A 16,686-nucleotide genomic window follows, 5' to 3' on the forward strand; every position below is an offset into this window, starting at 1 on the left:
TGAATGAATGAGTCGCGGGGGCGTCCGTGGGACCCGCGCGCCCCCTGGTGGGGAAACGCGGGCAACACCGGGGCCGAGGCGGGAACTGTGAGCTCGTTGTCGGGCAGGGATGGTCTCTCTCTGCCGCCCAGTTGTGCATTCCAAGCGCTCAGTCCAGTGCTCTGCACCCCGTCAGCGCTCAATAAATAGGACCGAATGAGTGAAGCTGGCTGAGCGCCCCTCGTCGACTTCCCGCTGTTCCCCCCTCGGCCGCCAGAGGGCGATGGAGGCCGGGCTCCCCCCTCCCCCCCCCCCCCGGCGTGCCCGTGTGGTTTCCCGCCCTTCGGGGCGCGCGGCGCGGGCCGGTGGTCAGGGCGGCGGCGATTGGCCGGGGCGAAGGGGGGCGGGTCCGGAGGCGGGCGCGGAGGCCTGGGATTGGCCGAGGGCGCCGGAGTGGCGGGAGCCGTCGCGGGGGGGGAGGGGGAGGGGGAGGGGCGGCGCCAGGGGGTCTGAGGGGAGGCGGGAGGGTGGGCGGGAACACGGGCCCAAATGAGGCCGGGAGGGCGGCCGTGGGGAGGAAATGAGGAGAGGCGGGCGGGTCTGAGGAGGGCGGGCGGGAGGAAGAGGGGCTCGAGGAGAGCAGACATGAGGAGGGGGCCGTCTGAGGAGGCCGGGCCCCAGGGGGGGAGGGCAGGCCCGAGGCCGGGGGCGCCGGAGGAAGAGGGCCACGACGAATGGAGGGCAGACAGAGCGCCAGGGGGGCCTGAGGAGGAGACGAGGGCGGGCGTGAGGAGGGCAGACGGGAGGCCAGGGGGGCCGGAGGAGGCCAGGCCCCAGCGGGGGGGGGCAGGCCCGAGGCCGGGGGGGCGCCAGGAGGAGAGCAGGGCGGCCGGGGGGAGGGGCCGGGGCGGCGGCCGGCGGGGGGGCGGCCGCGTGTGCGCGTCGCTGCGGGCCCTGAGCGGGGCGCTGGGCGGGGGCCCCGCACCCCACAGCTTCGGCCGGGCCCGGCGGGACGGGCCGGAGCCGGTGAGAGCGCAGCGGGCGGGCGGGCGGACGGACGGGCGGGAGGGCGGGAGGGCGGACGGACGGACGCACGCGGGACACGGGGCCCCCACCCACTCCGTCCTCCCTCTTTCTCCCCTCTCCCCCTTCCTCCCCTTGCCCCTCCTCTCCTTCTCCCTCCCCCCTTCCGCCCTTTGCCCTCTCCTCCTCATCCCCCTTCTTCCTTTCCTCCTTCCTCCCCTTCTTCCCTCTCCCCCTTTCCCCCTCCCTCTCTCCCCTTTCTTCCCTTTCCTCCTTCCTCCCTTCTCCCATTCCCCGTTTCTTCCCTTCCCCCTTTCCCCTCTTTCCCCCTTCTCCCTATCCGCCCCCCCCTTGGTCCTTTCCCCTTCCCTCTCTCCTACCCCCTTCCTTCTTTCCTTTTCCTCCTTTCTCCCTTCCCCCCTCCTTCTCTCCCCTTTCTTCCCTTCCCCCTTGCTCCTTTCTGCCCTTTCCTCCCCTCTCCCTTTTCCTCCCTCTCTTCCCTTTCCCCTCTCTTCCCCCTTTCTTCCCTTTTCTCCCCTCTCCCTTTCCCTCCCTTTCTTCCCTTTTCCCCTTTCTTCCCCCTTTCCCCCTTCACTTGCCCCCTTCCTCCCCCCCTCCCCTTTTCCCCTTTTCCCTTCTCCCTTCTCCTCCCCCTCCATCCTATTCCCCCTTTCCTCCTTCCCCCTCCTTCCCTCCCCTTTCCCCCCTTTTCCCATTCATTCGTATTTATTGAGCACTCACCGTATGCCAAGCGCTCCCCTCTTCCGTTTCCCCCTTCCCCCCTTTCTGTCATTTCCCCCCCCTTTCCTCCCTCTCCCCCCCCCCCTTACTTTTACAATATTCTTTAGGCGATCACGGGCCCCGTCCCACTTGGCGCTCCCAGTCTGTAGTCCGTCGGATTGTATTTACCGAGCACTTCCTGTGTGCGGAACTGTGTACTGAGCGCCTGGGAGAGTACAGTGTAACAGGCGCAGGTGTCGGACCCTCATTTTAACAGTTAAGGAGATTGAGTGGCAGAGAAGTCAACTGACTTGTCCAAGGTCACACAGCACACTCTTGGCAGAGCTGTGATTAGAACCCGGATCCCCTGACTCCGAGGCCCACGCTCTTTCCCCTAGTCTGTACCGCTTCCCCTAATCTTTATTTTGTTAGGCGCTCATCCGGCGCTTAGAACCGTGCTTTGCACATAGTAAGCGCTTAGAACGGTGCTTTGCACATAGTAAGCGCTTAACAGATGCCATAATTATTATTAATTACGTGCCCAGCAGCAGCAGCAGCAGCAGAGAGAAGACAGGTGAAACCGACAGTCCCTGTCCTACGTGAGGCCCACAGCCTAAGGGAGGACGGGTGTTTTATCCCCATTTTACAGACGAGAAGACTGAGCTCCAGAAAAGATAAAACGACTTATCTAAGGTCAAAGCAGGCCTGAGGTCTTTCCTCCTTTCCCCTCCCTCCCCCTGTACCCTTTTTCCTCATTTTTGGAACAGAGCCCAGTTGATTAGTACTGTTATTAATAATTGTGGTGTCTGTTAAGCGCTTTCTCTGTGCCAAGCACCGTAGTGAGTGCTGGGATGGATACAAGCAAATCGGTTGGACGCAGTCCCTCCGGGCTCCCAGTCTCGATGCCCATTTTACGGATAATGATGGCATTAAGCGCTTACTGTGTGTCGGGCACCGTTCTGAGCGCCGGAGCACTCTGAGCCCTGGTGAAATGACCCGCCCAGGGTCATGCGGCGGACGTGTGGCGGAGTCAGGATCTCATCCTGGGCTCTGCCTTTGGCCTGGGACTTCCCCGGCCCCCGGGGGATCTCTCCGGCTTCGGTCCCCCCTCCATCCCTGGATTTGATCTTCCTGCGATCAGGTTGCCCGTCGGAAGCCCCCTTTCCCCCGCCCCGGGGGAGGTAGACCCGTCCCCATTTTCTTGCCCCCAACCTAGCGAAGCCTCGAGGAAATCGCTGGCCTGCCATTCTGGAGCTGGAGCCCACCTGTCCCGTGCGGGAGATGAGCACGTCTCCTCCAGGAAGCCTTCCCTCCTCTCAATAATAATAATCACGGGATCCGTTAAGCGCTCACTATGGGCCGAGCACTGTCCTGGGCGCCGGAGCAGGGAAGCAGCGTGGCTCAGTGGAAAGAGCCCGGGCTTGGGAGTCAGAGGTCGTGGGTTCGAATCCCGGCTCTGCCACTTAATAATGTTGGTATTTGTTAAGCGCTTACTATGTGCCGAGCACCGTTCTAAGCGCCGGAGTAGACACAGGGGAATCATATTGTCCCACGTGGGGCTCACGGTCTTAATCCCCATTTTACAGATGAGGGAATTGAGGCCCAGAGAAGTTAAGTGACTCGCCCACAGTCACACAGCCGACAAGTGGCAGAGCTGGGATTCGAACTCACGACCTCTGACTCCAAAGCCCGGGCTCTTTCCACTGAGCCACGCCACTTGTCGGTCGTGTGACCGTGGGCAAGTCACTTCACTTCTCTGGGCCTCAGTGACCTCATCTGGAAAATGGGGATGAAGACTGAGCCTCACGTGGGACGACCTGATGACCCTGAAGCAGCGTGGCTCAGTGGAAAGAGCAGGGGCTTTGGAGTCGGAGGTCATGGGTTCGAATCCCGGCTCGGCCACTCGTCAGCTGTGTGACTTTGGGCAAGTCACTTGACTTCTCGGTGCCTCAGTTACCTCATCTGTAAAATGGGGATTAAGACCGTGACCCCCAAGTGGGACAACCTGATTCCCCTGGGTCTCCCCCAGCGCTTAGAACGGTGCTCGGCACATAGTAAGCGCTTAACAAATACCAACGTTATTATTATTATTATCATCATCTATCCTGGCGCTTAGAATAGTGCTCTGCACATAGTAAGCACTGGACAAATACCGACATTGTTTTTTTTCTAAGCGCTGGGCTCTTCTACTCCCTCTTCATCACTCTGACTTACTCCCTTCTTCCTCCCAGCTCCACAGCACATCCGTATATATCTGTCATTTATTTATTTTATATAGATGTCTTCCCCTTCCTCTAGATTGTGGGCAGGGAATGTGTCTGTTGTTGTACTCTTCCGAACGCTTAGTACAGTGCTTTGCGCACAGTAGTCGCCCAATAAAGACGACTGAATGAATGAATGAATGCTGTCTCTGTGCCCCCCAGGCAGCTGAGTTCTGGAAGTTGTTGTTCTCCGTCCTCAAGCAAATCCACGCGGAAGCGGAAAGAGGCTCGGGCCCGGTGGAGCAGCCCGAAACGATAGGTAAAAAATGAGCGGGAGGCCACTGCCCGGCGCGGCCCACGGCCCACCGCACTCTGCTTCATCGGAATAACTCTGATATTTAAGCGCTTACTTTGTGCCAAGCCCTGTAATAATGATGTTGGTATTTGTTAAGCGCTTACTATGTGCCGAGCCCTGTTCTAAGCGCTGGGGTAGACATAGGGGAATCAGGTCGTCCCACGGGGGGCTCACGGTCTTCATCCCCATTTTCCAGATGAGGGAACGGAGGCCCAGAGAAGTGAAGTGACCCGCCCACAGTCACACAGCCGACAAGTGGCAGAGCTGGGATTCGAACTCATGAGCCCTGACTCCAAAGCCCGGGCTCTTTCCACCGAGCCACGCTGCTTCTCAAGCGCTGTACTAAGCGCTGGGGTGGATACGAGGCATCTGGGGGGGACACCGTCCAATCTGCTTGTCTGTAGCTGGCAGTCGTGCTAGTTAAATACCCTACTAGCGCGAATACCGTAATTATTATAATTATTAGCAGTCACCTGAACCCTTTCTTTGTGCAGAGCACTGTGATAAGCACTTGGGAGAGGATAATAGGATAACGTAACACATACATTCCCCGCGTACAGCGAGTTTACGGTTTAGGAAAGGTGGGCCGGCCGGGGCGGTGTCTCGAGGGTCCGGGTTGTTGCAGAGCTCCTCTCCTCTGGCCTCCAGGGGCGGGGTGTTTCTTTTTTTTAAAAATGACATTTGTTGAGCGCTTACTATGGGCCAGGCGTTGTACTAGGCGCTGGGATAGATACAGATAATCAGGTTGGACACGGTCTGCGTCCCACACGGGGCTCCCAGCCTCAGTCCGCATTTTACGGATGAGGAAGCCGAGGCACAGAGAGGCCAAGTGACTTGCCCGAGGTCCCACGGCAGACAGGCGGTGGAGCCGGGATTAGAACCCAGGTCCTCCCAGTAGTCAGGATGGCCTCCCCTTCTGGTCTTCCATCGTCCCCGGGTTGGGGGCGGCTCTGGCCCGGCCTGCTTATTCCGCCGTGGCGGAGACCACCTTGCTCCGGCTCCCCGAGACGGAGGGGGTAATACTAAGAATAATAACGATAGTCTTCGTCAAGCGCTTCCTGTGTGCCAGGCACCGTTCCGAGCGCTGAGGGAGGTACAGGATTATCAGATTGTCCCGGGTGGGGCTCGCGGTCGGTGAGGTCACAGGCCCAGAGAAGCGAAGCGGCTTGCCCCAAGTCACCCAGCTGAGAGCAGAACCCGCGACGCCCGGGCTCCGGCCGGGGTCGTCTCACCGGCGTCTCCCGTCTCCCCGCAGCCCGCCAGGTCGGCTTCGTCAAGGCCGCGCTGTGGTTCCACGGGTACGGACGGCGGGCGCTGTACCGGCTGCCCCCCGACGGATCCCGCGGGAGCCGGGAGCTGCTGCTGGCCTTCTCGTGGCTCCTGCAGCACGCCCGCCTGCCGCTCGGCCTCCTGCCGCACCCCAGGGCGTCCGCGGCCGACCGCCTCCGCCTCTGCACGGTGGGTCCCCTCGCCTCCGCGCCCGCCTCGCGCTGCCTTTCTGTGCCGGTCGTTCGGCACGCGCTACCTGCCCGGTTTCTAAGCCCTGGGCTAGATACGATGATGATAATAGCGTTGGTATCTGTGAAGGTCACGGGTTCCAATCCGGGCTCCGCCACTGTGTGTGGGCGTGTCACTTCTCTGTGCCCCAGTTCCCTCATCTGGAAAATGGGGATTATAATAATAATAATAATAATGTTGGTATTTGTTAAGCGCTTACTATGTGCCGAGCACCGTTCTAAGCGCTGGGGTAGACCCGGGGGAATCAGGTCGTCCCACGTGGGGCTCGCGGTCTTAATCCCCATTTTACAGATGAGGGAACTGAGGCACCGAGAAGTGAAGCGACCTGCCCAAAGTCACACAGCTGGCAAGTGGCAGAGCCGGGGTTCGAACCCATGACCTCTGACTCCAAAGCCCGTGCTCTTTCCAGTGCACAGTGCACAGGATTGACTGTGAGCCTCACGTGGGGCGACCTGATGACCCCGTATCTCCCCCAGCGCTCAGAACGGTGCTCGGCACGTAGGAGGCGCTTCACAAATACCAACATAATTATTATTAAGCGCCTCCTACGTGCCGAGCGCCGTTCTGAGCGCTGGGGAAGATACGGGGTGATCAGGTCGTCCCACGTGAGGCTCACAGTCTCCATCCCCATTTTCCAGATGAGGTCACTGAGGCACCGAGAAGTGAAGCGACTCGTCCAAAGTCACACCGCTGACAGGCGGCGGAGCCGGGATTAGAACCCGGGACCTCCGGCTCCTGAGCCCGGCCTCTTTCCGCTGAGCCACGCTGCTTCTCATAATAATAACCGTGGTATTTGTTAAGCGCTTACTGCCTGCCAGGCACCGTACTAAGCGCCGCCCTGGATCCGAGCAAATCGGACCGGATCCCGCGTAGGGCTCACAGTCTCAATCCCCATTACCTCGTATCTACCCCGGCGCTCAGAACAGTGCTTGGCACGTAGTAAGCGCCTAACAGATACCATCATAATAATAATTTTACAGATGAGGTAGCTAAGGGACCAAGAAGTGAAGTGACTTTTCCAAGGCCACACGGCAGACAGTCATCGGGTCAGTCGGTCGTATTTATCGAGCGCCTATTATGTGCAGAGCACTGTGCTCGGCGCTCGGGGGAGCTTATGCCGTAAGCGCCTATCAAGTGGCACCGTCGTTCCGGAGAGCCCGGGGCCCCATGAAGGCGGAGGTTGGGTCTCGTGGGTCGGTGACTCTGCCCGTGGGGCTGAGGCGCCCGGGCTCGGCCACGGGGCTGTGAGCTCTGTCGTGGGCCGGGAATGGGTCCGTTGGTTGTTGTGTACTCTCCCAAGCGTTTAGTACAGTGCTTTGCACACACGGTAAGCGCTCAGTAAATGCGACCGAAAGAAAACGAACGGGTGAATAGAGTCTGGACTCTGAACGGGCGACCTCAGCCGTGGCTCCTTGCCACTTCTGACAAGGGGTGTTCTTCTCATTCGATAGTATTTACTGAGCGCTTATTAGGTGCAGAGCACTGTACTAAGCGCTTGGAATGGACAGTTTGGCAACAGAGTTGTCCTTGGCCCCTCTCCACCGGCCTGTGCTCCCCGAGAAACCTCAGCCTTGTGTTTGGGGAAAGAAGGGGTGCAGGAAGCCTGGGTGGGGACGGGGTGCGGATTCTCTGTGGCTTTTTTTTTTTTTTTTTAATGGTACTTGTTAAGCGCCTACTATGTGCCGAGCCCCGTTCTAAGCGCTGGGGTAGATAACGAGGTAATCGGGTTGTCGCACCCGGGGCTCCCAGTGGTCATCCCCGTTTTACAGATGAAATAACTGAGGCACACAGAAGTCAAGTGGCTTGCCCGAGGTCCCCCAGCGGACAAGTGGCGGAGCCGGGATTAGAACCCACATCCTCCGACTCCCGAGCCCGGGCTCTTGCCATTAAGCCTCGCCGCTTCCCTGGGGCCGAATCCTCCCCCGGCCCGACACGGAGAACGTTTGATGTTCGCCCCAGCCCCGTCGCCCTTCTAGATGAATCTTTGAATTATGTATTATGTATTATAAATTATTTATTGTGTATTAAAGTCTGTCTTCCCCTCTAGACTGTAACCTTGTTCCCGGCAGGGAACGTGTCTGCTCGTCCTGTTGGTCTCTCCCGACCGCTTAGTACCGTGCCCTGCGCCTAGGGAGTGTTCAGTAAATACCGTCGAGCGTTCGGTACGTAGTAAGCACTTAACGAATACCACAATTAGTAGGTTTTATTATAACAAAAAACGCGTGGCTCAGCGGAAAGAGCCTGGGCTTCGGAGTCAGAGGTCATGGGTTCGACTCCCGGCTCTGCCGCTTGCCAGCCGTGTGACTTTGGGCAAGTCGCTTAACTTCTCTGGGCCTCAGATACCTCATCTGTAAAATGGGGATTAAAACTGTGAGCCCCACGTGGGACAATCTGATCACCCTGTATCCCCCCCAGCGCTTAGAACAGTGCTTTGCACATAGTAGGCGCTTAACAAATACCACCATTATTATCTCAAGGGCTGACAGGGCTGCAGACGGGGGGCCGGTCAACCCCCCCCCCCCCGCTCCCCGGCCCTGGACCACGAGCGCTCGTCGCGGGGCCGCCAGTGCTCGCCCCGAGACCGTCAGCGCTCGTCCGCAGGGGGTGGAGGGGCAGGAAGGGCCCGGGCCCGGGCCCCGGGGCTTCGGGTTGAGTCCGCCCTGGCTCCAGCTTGCTTTGGGGCCCGGACCCTCTCCCCGGCCAGTTTGAAGACTTGATCTGGAGGCGGGGGAGGCCTACGGGGGCCGAGTTAACCGCGCTAACGATGCGTTGCGGGCCCCTCGCCGGCGCTTGGCTCCTGTTACGGCGGCCAAACGAGCCCCCATTCCCACATTTCTTCCCCCCGCCCCGAACAGCCGGGGGTGGAGAGCGGCACTGGTCACTCTGGGGCCGGACGGGGCTGCCGGTGAACTTCCCGATGGCCGGCGGGACCGGAGGCAGCCGCCGGGGACTTCTTAATAAGAGTTATGGCCCTTCTTAAGCGCTTACTATGTGCCTAGCACTGGGGTAGACGCAGGTTCATCAGGTTGGACACGGTCGCCGTCCCACGTGGGGCTCCGCGTTTTCATCCCCATTTGACGGAGGAGGGAACCGAGGCCCAGAAAAGTGAAGCGACTTGCCAAAGGTCACGCAGCAGACGTGGCGGAGCCGGGATTAATAATGTTGGTATTTGTTAAGCGCTTACTATGTGCAGGGCACTGTTCTAAGCGCTGGGGTAGATACAGCGTGATCAGGTTGTCCCCCGTGAGGCTCACGGTTAATCCCCATTTTCCAGATGAAGTCACCGAGGCCCAGAGAAGTGAAGCGACTCGCCCACGGTCACACAGCTGACAAGCGGCTGAGCCGGGAGTCGGACTCCTGACCTCTGACTCCGAAGCCCAGGCTCTTTTCCACTGAGCCACGCTGCTGCCCGGATTAGAACCCAGATCCTTCCGACTTCCACGGGAAGCACCTTGGTGTAGTGATAGAGGATGGGCCTGGGAGTCAGAAGGTCATGGGTCCTAATCCCAGCTCCCCCACTTGTCTGCTGTGTGACCTTGGGCAAGTCACTTCACTTCTCTGGGCTTCAGTTACCTCGTCTGTAAAATGGGGATTGAGACTGTGAGCTCCATGTGGGTCAGGGCCTGTGTCCATCCCGATTTACATGTATCCACCCCAGTGCTTAGCACAGTGCTTGGCACATAGTAAGCGCTTAACAAATACCATAATAATAATTATTTTTCTCCTGGAGCTGCCGTCTGCCCAAAGCCCCCTGGTGGCCAGGAGCCTGATGTGCAGTTGGGTTGTTATTATTATTATTATTATTATTATTATTATAATATTAAGTGCTTTCTATGTTCTAAGTGCTGAGATAGATACGGGATAATCAGGTTGTCCCACTTGGGGCTCTCCAAGTTTTAATCCCCATTTTCCCATAAGGTAACTGAGGCCCAGAGAAGTTAAGTGACTTGCCCGAGGTCACAGAGCAGACAAGTGGCGGAGCCAGGATTAGAACCCATGTCCTCTGAATCCCAAACCCGGGCTCGTTCCACTAATAATGGTAATGATGATGATTTCGATACTCGTTAATATGTCCCGAGCACTGTTCTGAGTGTTGGGGTAGTCACGAGGTCATCAGGTTGTCCCACGTGGGGCTCACAGTCTTACTCATCTACTTAATCATCCACTACTGCTGAGAAGCAGTGTGGCCTAGCGGTAAGAGCACGGGCTTGGGAGTCACGGGACCTGGGTTCTAATTCCCGTTCGTCCGCTTTCCTGCCTTGTGACCTTGGGTGAGGCACTTGACTTCTCTGTGCCTCAGTTCCCTCATCTGTAAAATGGGGATTCAGTCCCCCTTCTCCCTCGTACCTAGACTGCAAGCCCCATGCGGGACTTGATTAGCTCGTACCTACTCCATCACCAAGTACGGCGTTGGGTACGTAGTAAGCGCTCACCAAATACCACAGTTATAATGGATTACGATATTTGTTGCTTCCAGTGCGAAGAACCGTTCGGGAGAGCGCGGGCTGGCCCGGAGCCGGCGGGCCCCTGGCCCGAAGGCCAAGTGGACATCCGATCTGTGCAGTGGCTGGCCGGGAAGCTGAGGTTCCGGTGGCGGGCTCTCCACGCGGGACAGCAGGAGCAGTGCGGGCTCCTGGCTAAGGTAGGCGGGGCCTGGGTCGCCCTGGACCCGCTTCCTCTCCGTCTCCCTCCCTCCTCTCTCTCTCTCTCTCTCTCTCCCTCCATCTCCCTCTTTCTCCCTCCCTCCTTTTCCCTCTCCCTCTCTCCCTCTTTTCCTTTCCCTCTCTCCTTCTTCTTCCCTCCTTCTCCCTCTCTCTCCTTCCATCTCCCTCTTTCTTCCTTCCTCTCTCTCCCTCCCCCTCCCTCCTTTTCCCTCTCCCTCTTTCCCTCTCTCTCCACCTCTCCCTCTCTCCCCACCTCTCCCTCTCCCCTTCACCCTTTTCCTCTCTCCTTCTCCCTCTCTTCCTCTTCCTCCCTCCTTCTCCCTCCTTCCTTCTCCTTCCCTCCTTCTCCCTCTCTCTCCCTCCATCTCCCTCTTTCTCCTTCTCCTTCTCTCCCTTTCCCTCTCTTTCTCCCTCTCTCCCCGCCTCTCCCTCCCCACTTGGCCCTCTTTCTCTCTCCTTCTCCCTCCCTCCTTCTCCCTCTCCCTCCCTTCTTCTCCCTCTCCCTCCCTCCTTCTCCCTCTCCCTCTCCCTCCCTCCTTCTCCCTCTCCCTCCTTTTCCCTCTTCCTCTTCCTCCCCCTCTCCCCCCCCACCAGCTGACCCCTAGAGGCCTCGGGCCCCAGGGAGACTGGGGTGTGAAAACTGCTTCCAGTCGATCAATCAGTGGTATTTATTGAGCAGCTTTTGGGTGCAGGGCACCGATCCCTCACTAATAGGGCAGGGATCGTCTCTATCTGTTGCCAAATTGTACATTCCAAGCGCTTAGTCCAGTGCTCTGCACACAGTAAGCGCTCAATAAATACGATTGAATGAATAAGGACCCATGACAACAGTCCATTCGTTCATTCAGTGGGATTTATTGAGCCATTACTGTGTGCAGTTCACTGTACTAAGCGCTTGGGAGAGGACAGTAGAGCAATAAACAGGCACATTCCCTATCCACAACAAACCTACAGTCCAGAGCCACTGTCTTTCTGAGGCAGCTTCCCTCGACCCTGTTCGGGTTCACACGTGGTTGAATGGGGAAAATAATAACTGTGGTGTTTATTAAGTGCTTACTATGTGCCAGGCACTATACTAAGTGCTGGGGTAGATACAAGGTAATTGGGTTGGACATAGTCCCTCTGCCTCAGATGGCTCACGGTCTCAATCCCCATTTCACAGAGGAGGGAGCCGAGGCACAGAGAGGTGAAGTGACTTGTCCGAGGTCACACAGCCGACAAGTGGCAGAGCCAGCATTAGAACCCAGGTCCTTCTGACTCCCGGGCCCGTGTTCGATCCGTGCTGCTTTTCGGTGTACTCTCTTACTCTATTCTCCATTATTCCATTCTCACCATACTCCTAATACTCCATTATGAATCATCGACGGATCGTATTTACTGAGCGCTTACGGTGTGCAGAGCACGGTACTAAGCACGTGGGAGAGCACAGTAGAACCAAATTGGTAGATACATTTCCCGCCCACAGGGAGCTTACAGTCTAGAGACGGTAGCCCGTGATAACCCGTCCTGGACAGTGCTTTGTAATTGTTAGCAAGTGGACCCAATCAGTGGTATTTGTTGAGCGCTTTCTAGGTACAGAGCACTGTACTAAGCACTTGGGAAAATCCAGTACAACAGAACTGGTACCCAGAAGGAGCTCTTAAGAAGCCACACTGCCCCTCGGTCTAGCCAACCCAGGACTCGGGCTCGGACGGGGACCGCCGGGATACTTGGGGAAACCGTGGCTCTTGGTTCTCCTGGACTCGTACTTTTGTGGTTTGGGGTGGAGCGGCCAACACCCGTTTTAGACCGTGAACCCTTTGCTGGGTAGGGATCGTCTCTATCTGTTGCCGAATTGTACTTCCCAAGCGCTTAGTACAGTGCCCTGCACACGGTAAGCGCTCAATAAATGCGACTGAATGAATGGTTCTCCCCTTTTCGTCCCCGACTCTTCCTCCAGGTACCCAAAATAGTAATAATAATAATCGTGTATTTTTTAAGGGCTTACTTTGTGTCAAGCACCGTTCTGAATACTGGGGAAGATACAATGTATCGACACACAGGATGTACAGTCTGAGTAGGAAGGAGCACAGGTATTGAATCCCCATTTTACAGACGAGGTCCAGAGAAGTTAAGCGACCCGTCCAAGGTCACGCAGCAGGCGCGCGGCGGAGCCGGCTTTAGAACCCAGGCCCAGGACTCTCTTCACTAGGCCACGCTGCTCCTCAGCGTACACCACCACCATCCCCGACTCTCCCCACCACGGGGGGCTCACGGTTTTAATCCCCCTTTTCCAGATGAGGTAACTGAAGCCCAGGGAAGTGGCTTACCCGAGGTCACACAGCAGAAAAGTGGCGGAGCCGGGATCAGAACCCACGCCCTCTGACTCCCAAGCCGGGGCCCTTTCCACTAAGCCACGCTAGCGCCTCTCACTCCCCCCTCTCCATCCCCGTAGTGACCCAGCAGGGATCTAATCCCAACCCTCCTGGACCCCGCTGCTGATTTCTCCCGCCCGGCTCCCCGCGGGATAAGAAACTGGGACGAGTGTCCAGGATGCGATGTGGGCCGGGGCCGGGGGGAAGAAGAGGGAGGAGTCCGACCCATCTTGCCCTCGTTCCCTTCTTGGCCGGACGAATTCAGCTCCCGAACGGTTCTCCGGAGACGTTTGGACTCGGATGGGAAGGGGGGCCTTTATCCTCCCTGGCCAGAGTCACCTCGATGAACGGACGGGCTTCCGTTAGCCAAGAGGGGAATGAACCGGTCGAGGGAGAAGGGCGGGTAGGAAGGATTTCTCTGACCACGCTGGAGCCTATCTTATTGGCCTTTTAATAATAATAATGTTGGTATTTGTTAATAGCAGAGCACTGTTCCGAGCACTGGGTGGATACAGGGTCATCAGATTGTCCCCCGTGAGGCTCCCGGTCTTCATCCCCGCTTTCCAGATGAGGTCACCGAGAAGCGAAGTGACTCGCCCGCAGTCACGCGGCTGCCAAGGGGCCGAGCCGGGGTTCGAACCCGTGACCTCTGACTCCCAAGCCCGCTGAGCCGCGCTGCTCTAATCGCCTACCCGGCGAACCCCCTCAGCTTCGTGGACTGAATGACTCGAGCCTTCGGCTCCCGAGGCGGGCTGGAAGCGGGAGGGGCCGTGGGGTAACGGGATCCTCGGGGTGCAGCGCGAGGCCGGGATCTGAGGGGAAACCGGGTGGCCGGCCTGCTGGCGGGAGGAGGATCCCCTCTCTCGGGAACGGAGAGGGGCCCCGCCCGGATGAAATCTCACAAAGACAAACTGAGACCCGAGACTCTGCCCCGGGGAGGAGCGGGCCGGGCCTCGCCGCCCGGGGCGAGGCGCCTCTGGGGAGGGGTGGCGCCGGGTGGCGAGGGCACGGCTCCCTAGTGGAGCCGGGGAAGGCCCGGTGCCAACCCAGGGGGCTTCAAGTTCACCCTCTATCCAGAAGCCTTCGGGAGCCGTGTGCGAAAGCTGCCACGTGGACCGGGAGGGTCCCTTCCGGCGTCAGGGTGATGGATGCAGCTTGGTCCAGTTGAGGACCGCGGGCCTGGGTGTCAGAAGACCTGGGTTCTAATCCCGGCTCCGCCACTTAGCCGCTGAGACCCCTTGGTTGAGTCGCTTCTCTGGGCCTCAGTTAGTTCATCTGTGGAATGGGAATTTAATACCTGTTCTCCCTTCTACTTAGGACGGGGACCCTGTCTGACCCGATTATCTGGTATAATGATAACGATGATGGTATCTGTTGATCGCTTACTGCGTGCCGGGCACTCTTTTAAGCGCTGAGGTAGATACGGGATAATCAGGTTGCCCCACGTGGGGCGCAGAGTCTTAATCCCCATTTGACGGAAGAGGGAACCGAGGCACAGAGGAGTGAGGTGATTTGCCCAAGGTCCCGCAGCGGACAAGTGGCGGAGCCGGGATTGGAACCCGGTTCCTCCGACTCCCAGACCCGCGCTCTTGCCACTGAGCCGCGCTCTTTCTACCGGCGCTTAGTACAGCGCTTGACGCCTAAGCCCTTGGCAGACATCCCAGTTATTAACGGGGCGACGGAGGATTCTGTTTGTCCCCTGCCTCACTTGCCCTTGGCCTGCTCTCCGAACTCAGGCCGTGTGGAGCGTTCGTTCACTGTCGTATTTATTGAGCACTTGCTGTGTGCAAAGCACGGTGCTGAACGCCGGGAGAGTACGATATAAGAATAAGCAGACGCATTCCCTGCCCGCAACGAGCCTACGGCCTAGAGGGAGTCGACCGGCACAGCTGTCCTACCCCGTTGGGATCTGTTTTGGTCGAAACCCGCGCCAGGCTACGGCGGCAATAACCCGGCGAGTCCTCGGGGAGCCGGAGGCATCGACGGAGAGGCCGGCGACGGAAGGGAACGGCGGATTCGGAAACGCGTGGAACGGTCGGGCAGATGGTGGGCGATTAAAATTAATTGGCTCCCCCCCCACCCCCGGGATCCGTCTCGCCCATATGGGCCTTGTTAAAATTCCACAGGAGTTTAAAATCCACGTAGGCTTCATCTCCTCAAAGATCTTCCCCCGTTCCGCGAAGCCCAAACCGACGACAAGCAGGCTGTTCCTCTTTTCCTCGAGGGCTCCCTCGGCCACTCCGCTTCTCCGCCCACGGCATCCCGGGGTTCGGCGTGTGGCTTTTCTCCCCCTCTCTCGCTGGCACCACGGGGTCCCTCGAGAAGAGGACGGGGCAGAGAGAGTAGGGTGAGGCGGGGAGCGGTTGGCGGCGGGGGTCTGGAAGCAGGAAGCTGAGATGCGGTATTTAAGCGCTCACTATGTGCCGGGCACTGTATGGAGCACTAGGGTAGAAGCAAGATAATCGGGTCCCATGTGGGACTCGCAGTCTGAGGCGGAAGGAAATCAGGTATCAAATCTCCATAAGGCCCAGGAGGGAACCGAGGCACAGAGAGGCGACTGGCCCGAGGTCACACAGCCGGTACGTGGGAGAGACGGGATTAGAACCCAGGTCCTCTGACTCCCGCTCTTTCCGTCGGGCCATGTCGCTTCCGGCGCTTGCTTTACGGCTCAGGGTGCTCAGACCCGGTTGTGGAGAATCTGCTGTTTCCACTAGGATTCGTCCACGAAAGTGGATTTGTGTGGCGCGCTTACTTTTGCGGAACATTTTCTTCTCCCATTTTATCATCGCGACATCCCCGGAGAGCGGGTGAGGCAAGGATTATTTTCTCACCGTCATCGTCTTACTGTGTGCTTGCGATGGGCAGAACCCTGCAGTGAGAGCTTGGGAGAGTATGCCACGACAGGGTTGGCTGTCCGTTTTACGGATGAGGAGACTGAGGTCCAAGGTCCCGCGGCGGGCCATTGGCAGAGCTTGGGACTAGAACCCAGGTCTCCCGATTCCCAGACCTGCGCGTTCTTTCCTCCACTTCATCCTGCTTCTGCTGTCCCTAAGCACAGGAGACTCCCATCTAACAGAGCAGGCAAGGCCTCGGCAAATGGCCCGCTCCTTGCCACACGGCGGAGTGGCGTGGCTCAGCGGAAAGAGCCCGGGCTTGGGAGTCGGAGGTCACGGGTTCGAATCCCGGCTCTGCCACTTGGCAGCTGTGTGCCTGTGGGCAAGTCACTTCTCTGGGCCTCGGTTCCCTCGTCTGTAAAATGGGGACGAAGACTGTGAGCCCCACGTGGGACAACCCGATTACCCTGTATCTACCCCAGCGCTTAGAACGGTGCTCTGCACATCATCAGCTCTTAAATATCGACATTATTATTATTATAGTGGACAGAGCACGGGCCTGGGAGTCAAGGTGGTGGATTCGAATTGCGGCACCACCACTTGTCTGCTCCCAGGTCCCGCCACTTCTCTGTGCCTCACTGACCTCTTCTGTGAAATGAGGCGTGAGACCGAGCCCCACGTGGGACAGGGACCGTCTGACCCGATTCGCCTGTACCCGCTGTTGGGTGGGGAGCGTCTCTATCTGTGGCCGAATTGTAATAATAACGTTAACGTTGGTATCTGTTAAGCGCTTCCTATGTGCCGAGCACCGTTCTAAGCGCTGGGGTAGACACAGGGGAATCGGGTCGTCCCACGTGGGGCTCACGGTCTTCATCCCCACTGTACAGATGAGGTGACCGAGGCACCGAGAAGTGAAGTGACTCGCCCGAAGTCACACAGCTGACAAGTGGCGGAGCTGGGATTCGAACCCGTGACCTCTGACTCCAAAGCCCATGCTCTTTCCACTGAGCCACGCTGCTTCTCACCAGCTGGTACTTT

At 58.3% G+C, this 16,686-nt stretch overlaps 1 protein-coding gene across 1 annotated transcript in view; it reads left to right on the plus strand.

The window, feature by feature from the left end:
- Positions 1-624: 624 nt before the first annotated feature.
- The window catches only part of TEDC1 (tubulin epsilon and delta complex 1), a 52,023-nt gene continuing 35,961 nt past the window's right edge, over positions 625-16,686 (plus strand). The window contains exons 1-4 of the mRNA XM_029050024.2: positions 625-1,005; positions 4,146-4,242; positions 5,534-5,736; positions 10,274-10,438. Of these exons, the coding sequence (XP_028905857.1) occupies positions 625-1,005; positions 4,146-4,242; positions 5,534-5,736; positions 10,274-10,438 (846 nt within the window). The remainder of the gene's footprint in view (positions 1,006-4,145; positions 4,243-5,533; positions 5,737-10,273; positions 10,439-16,686) is intronic.

Source organism: Ornithorhynchus anatinus, chromosome 1, assembly GCF_004115215.2.
Source record: "Ornithorhynchus anatinus isolate Pmale09 chromosome 1, mOrnAna1.pri.v4, whole genome shotgun sequence".
NCBI classification, from domain to species: Eukaryota; Metazoa; Chordata; class Mammalia; order Monotremata; family Ornithorhynchidae; genus Ornithorhynchus; species Ornithorhynchus anatinus.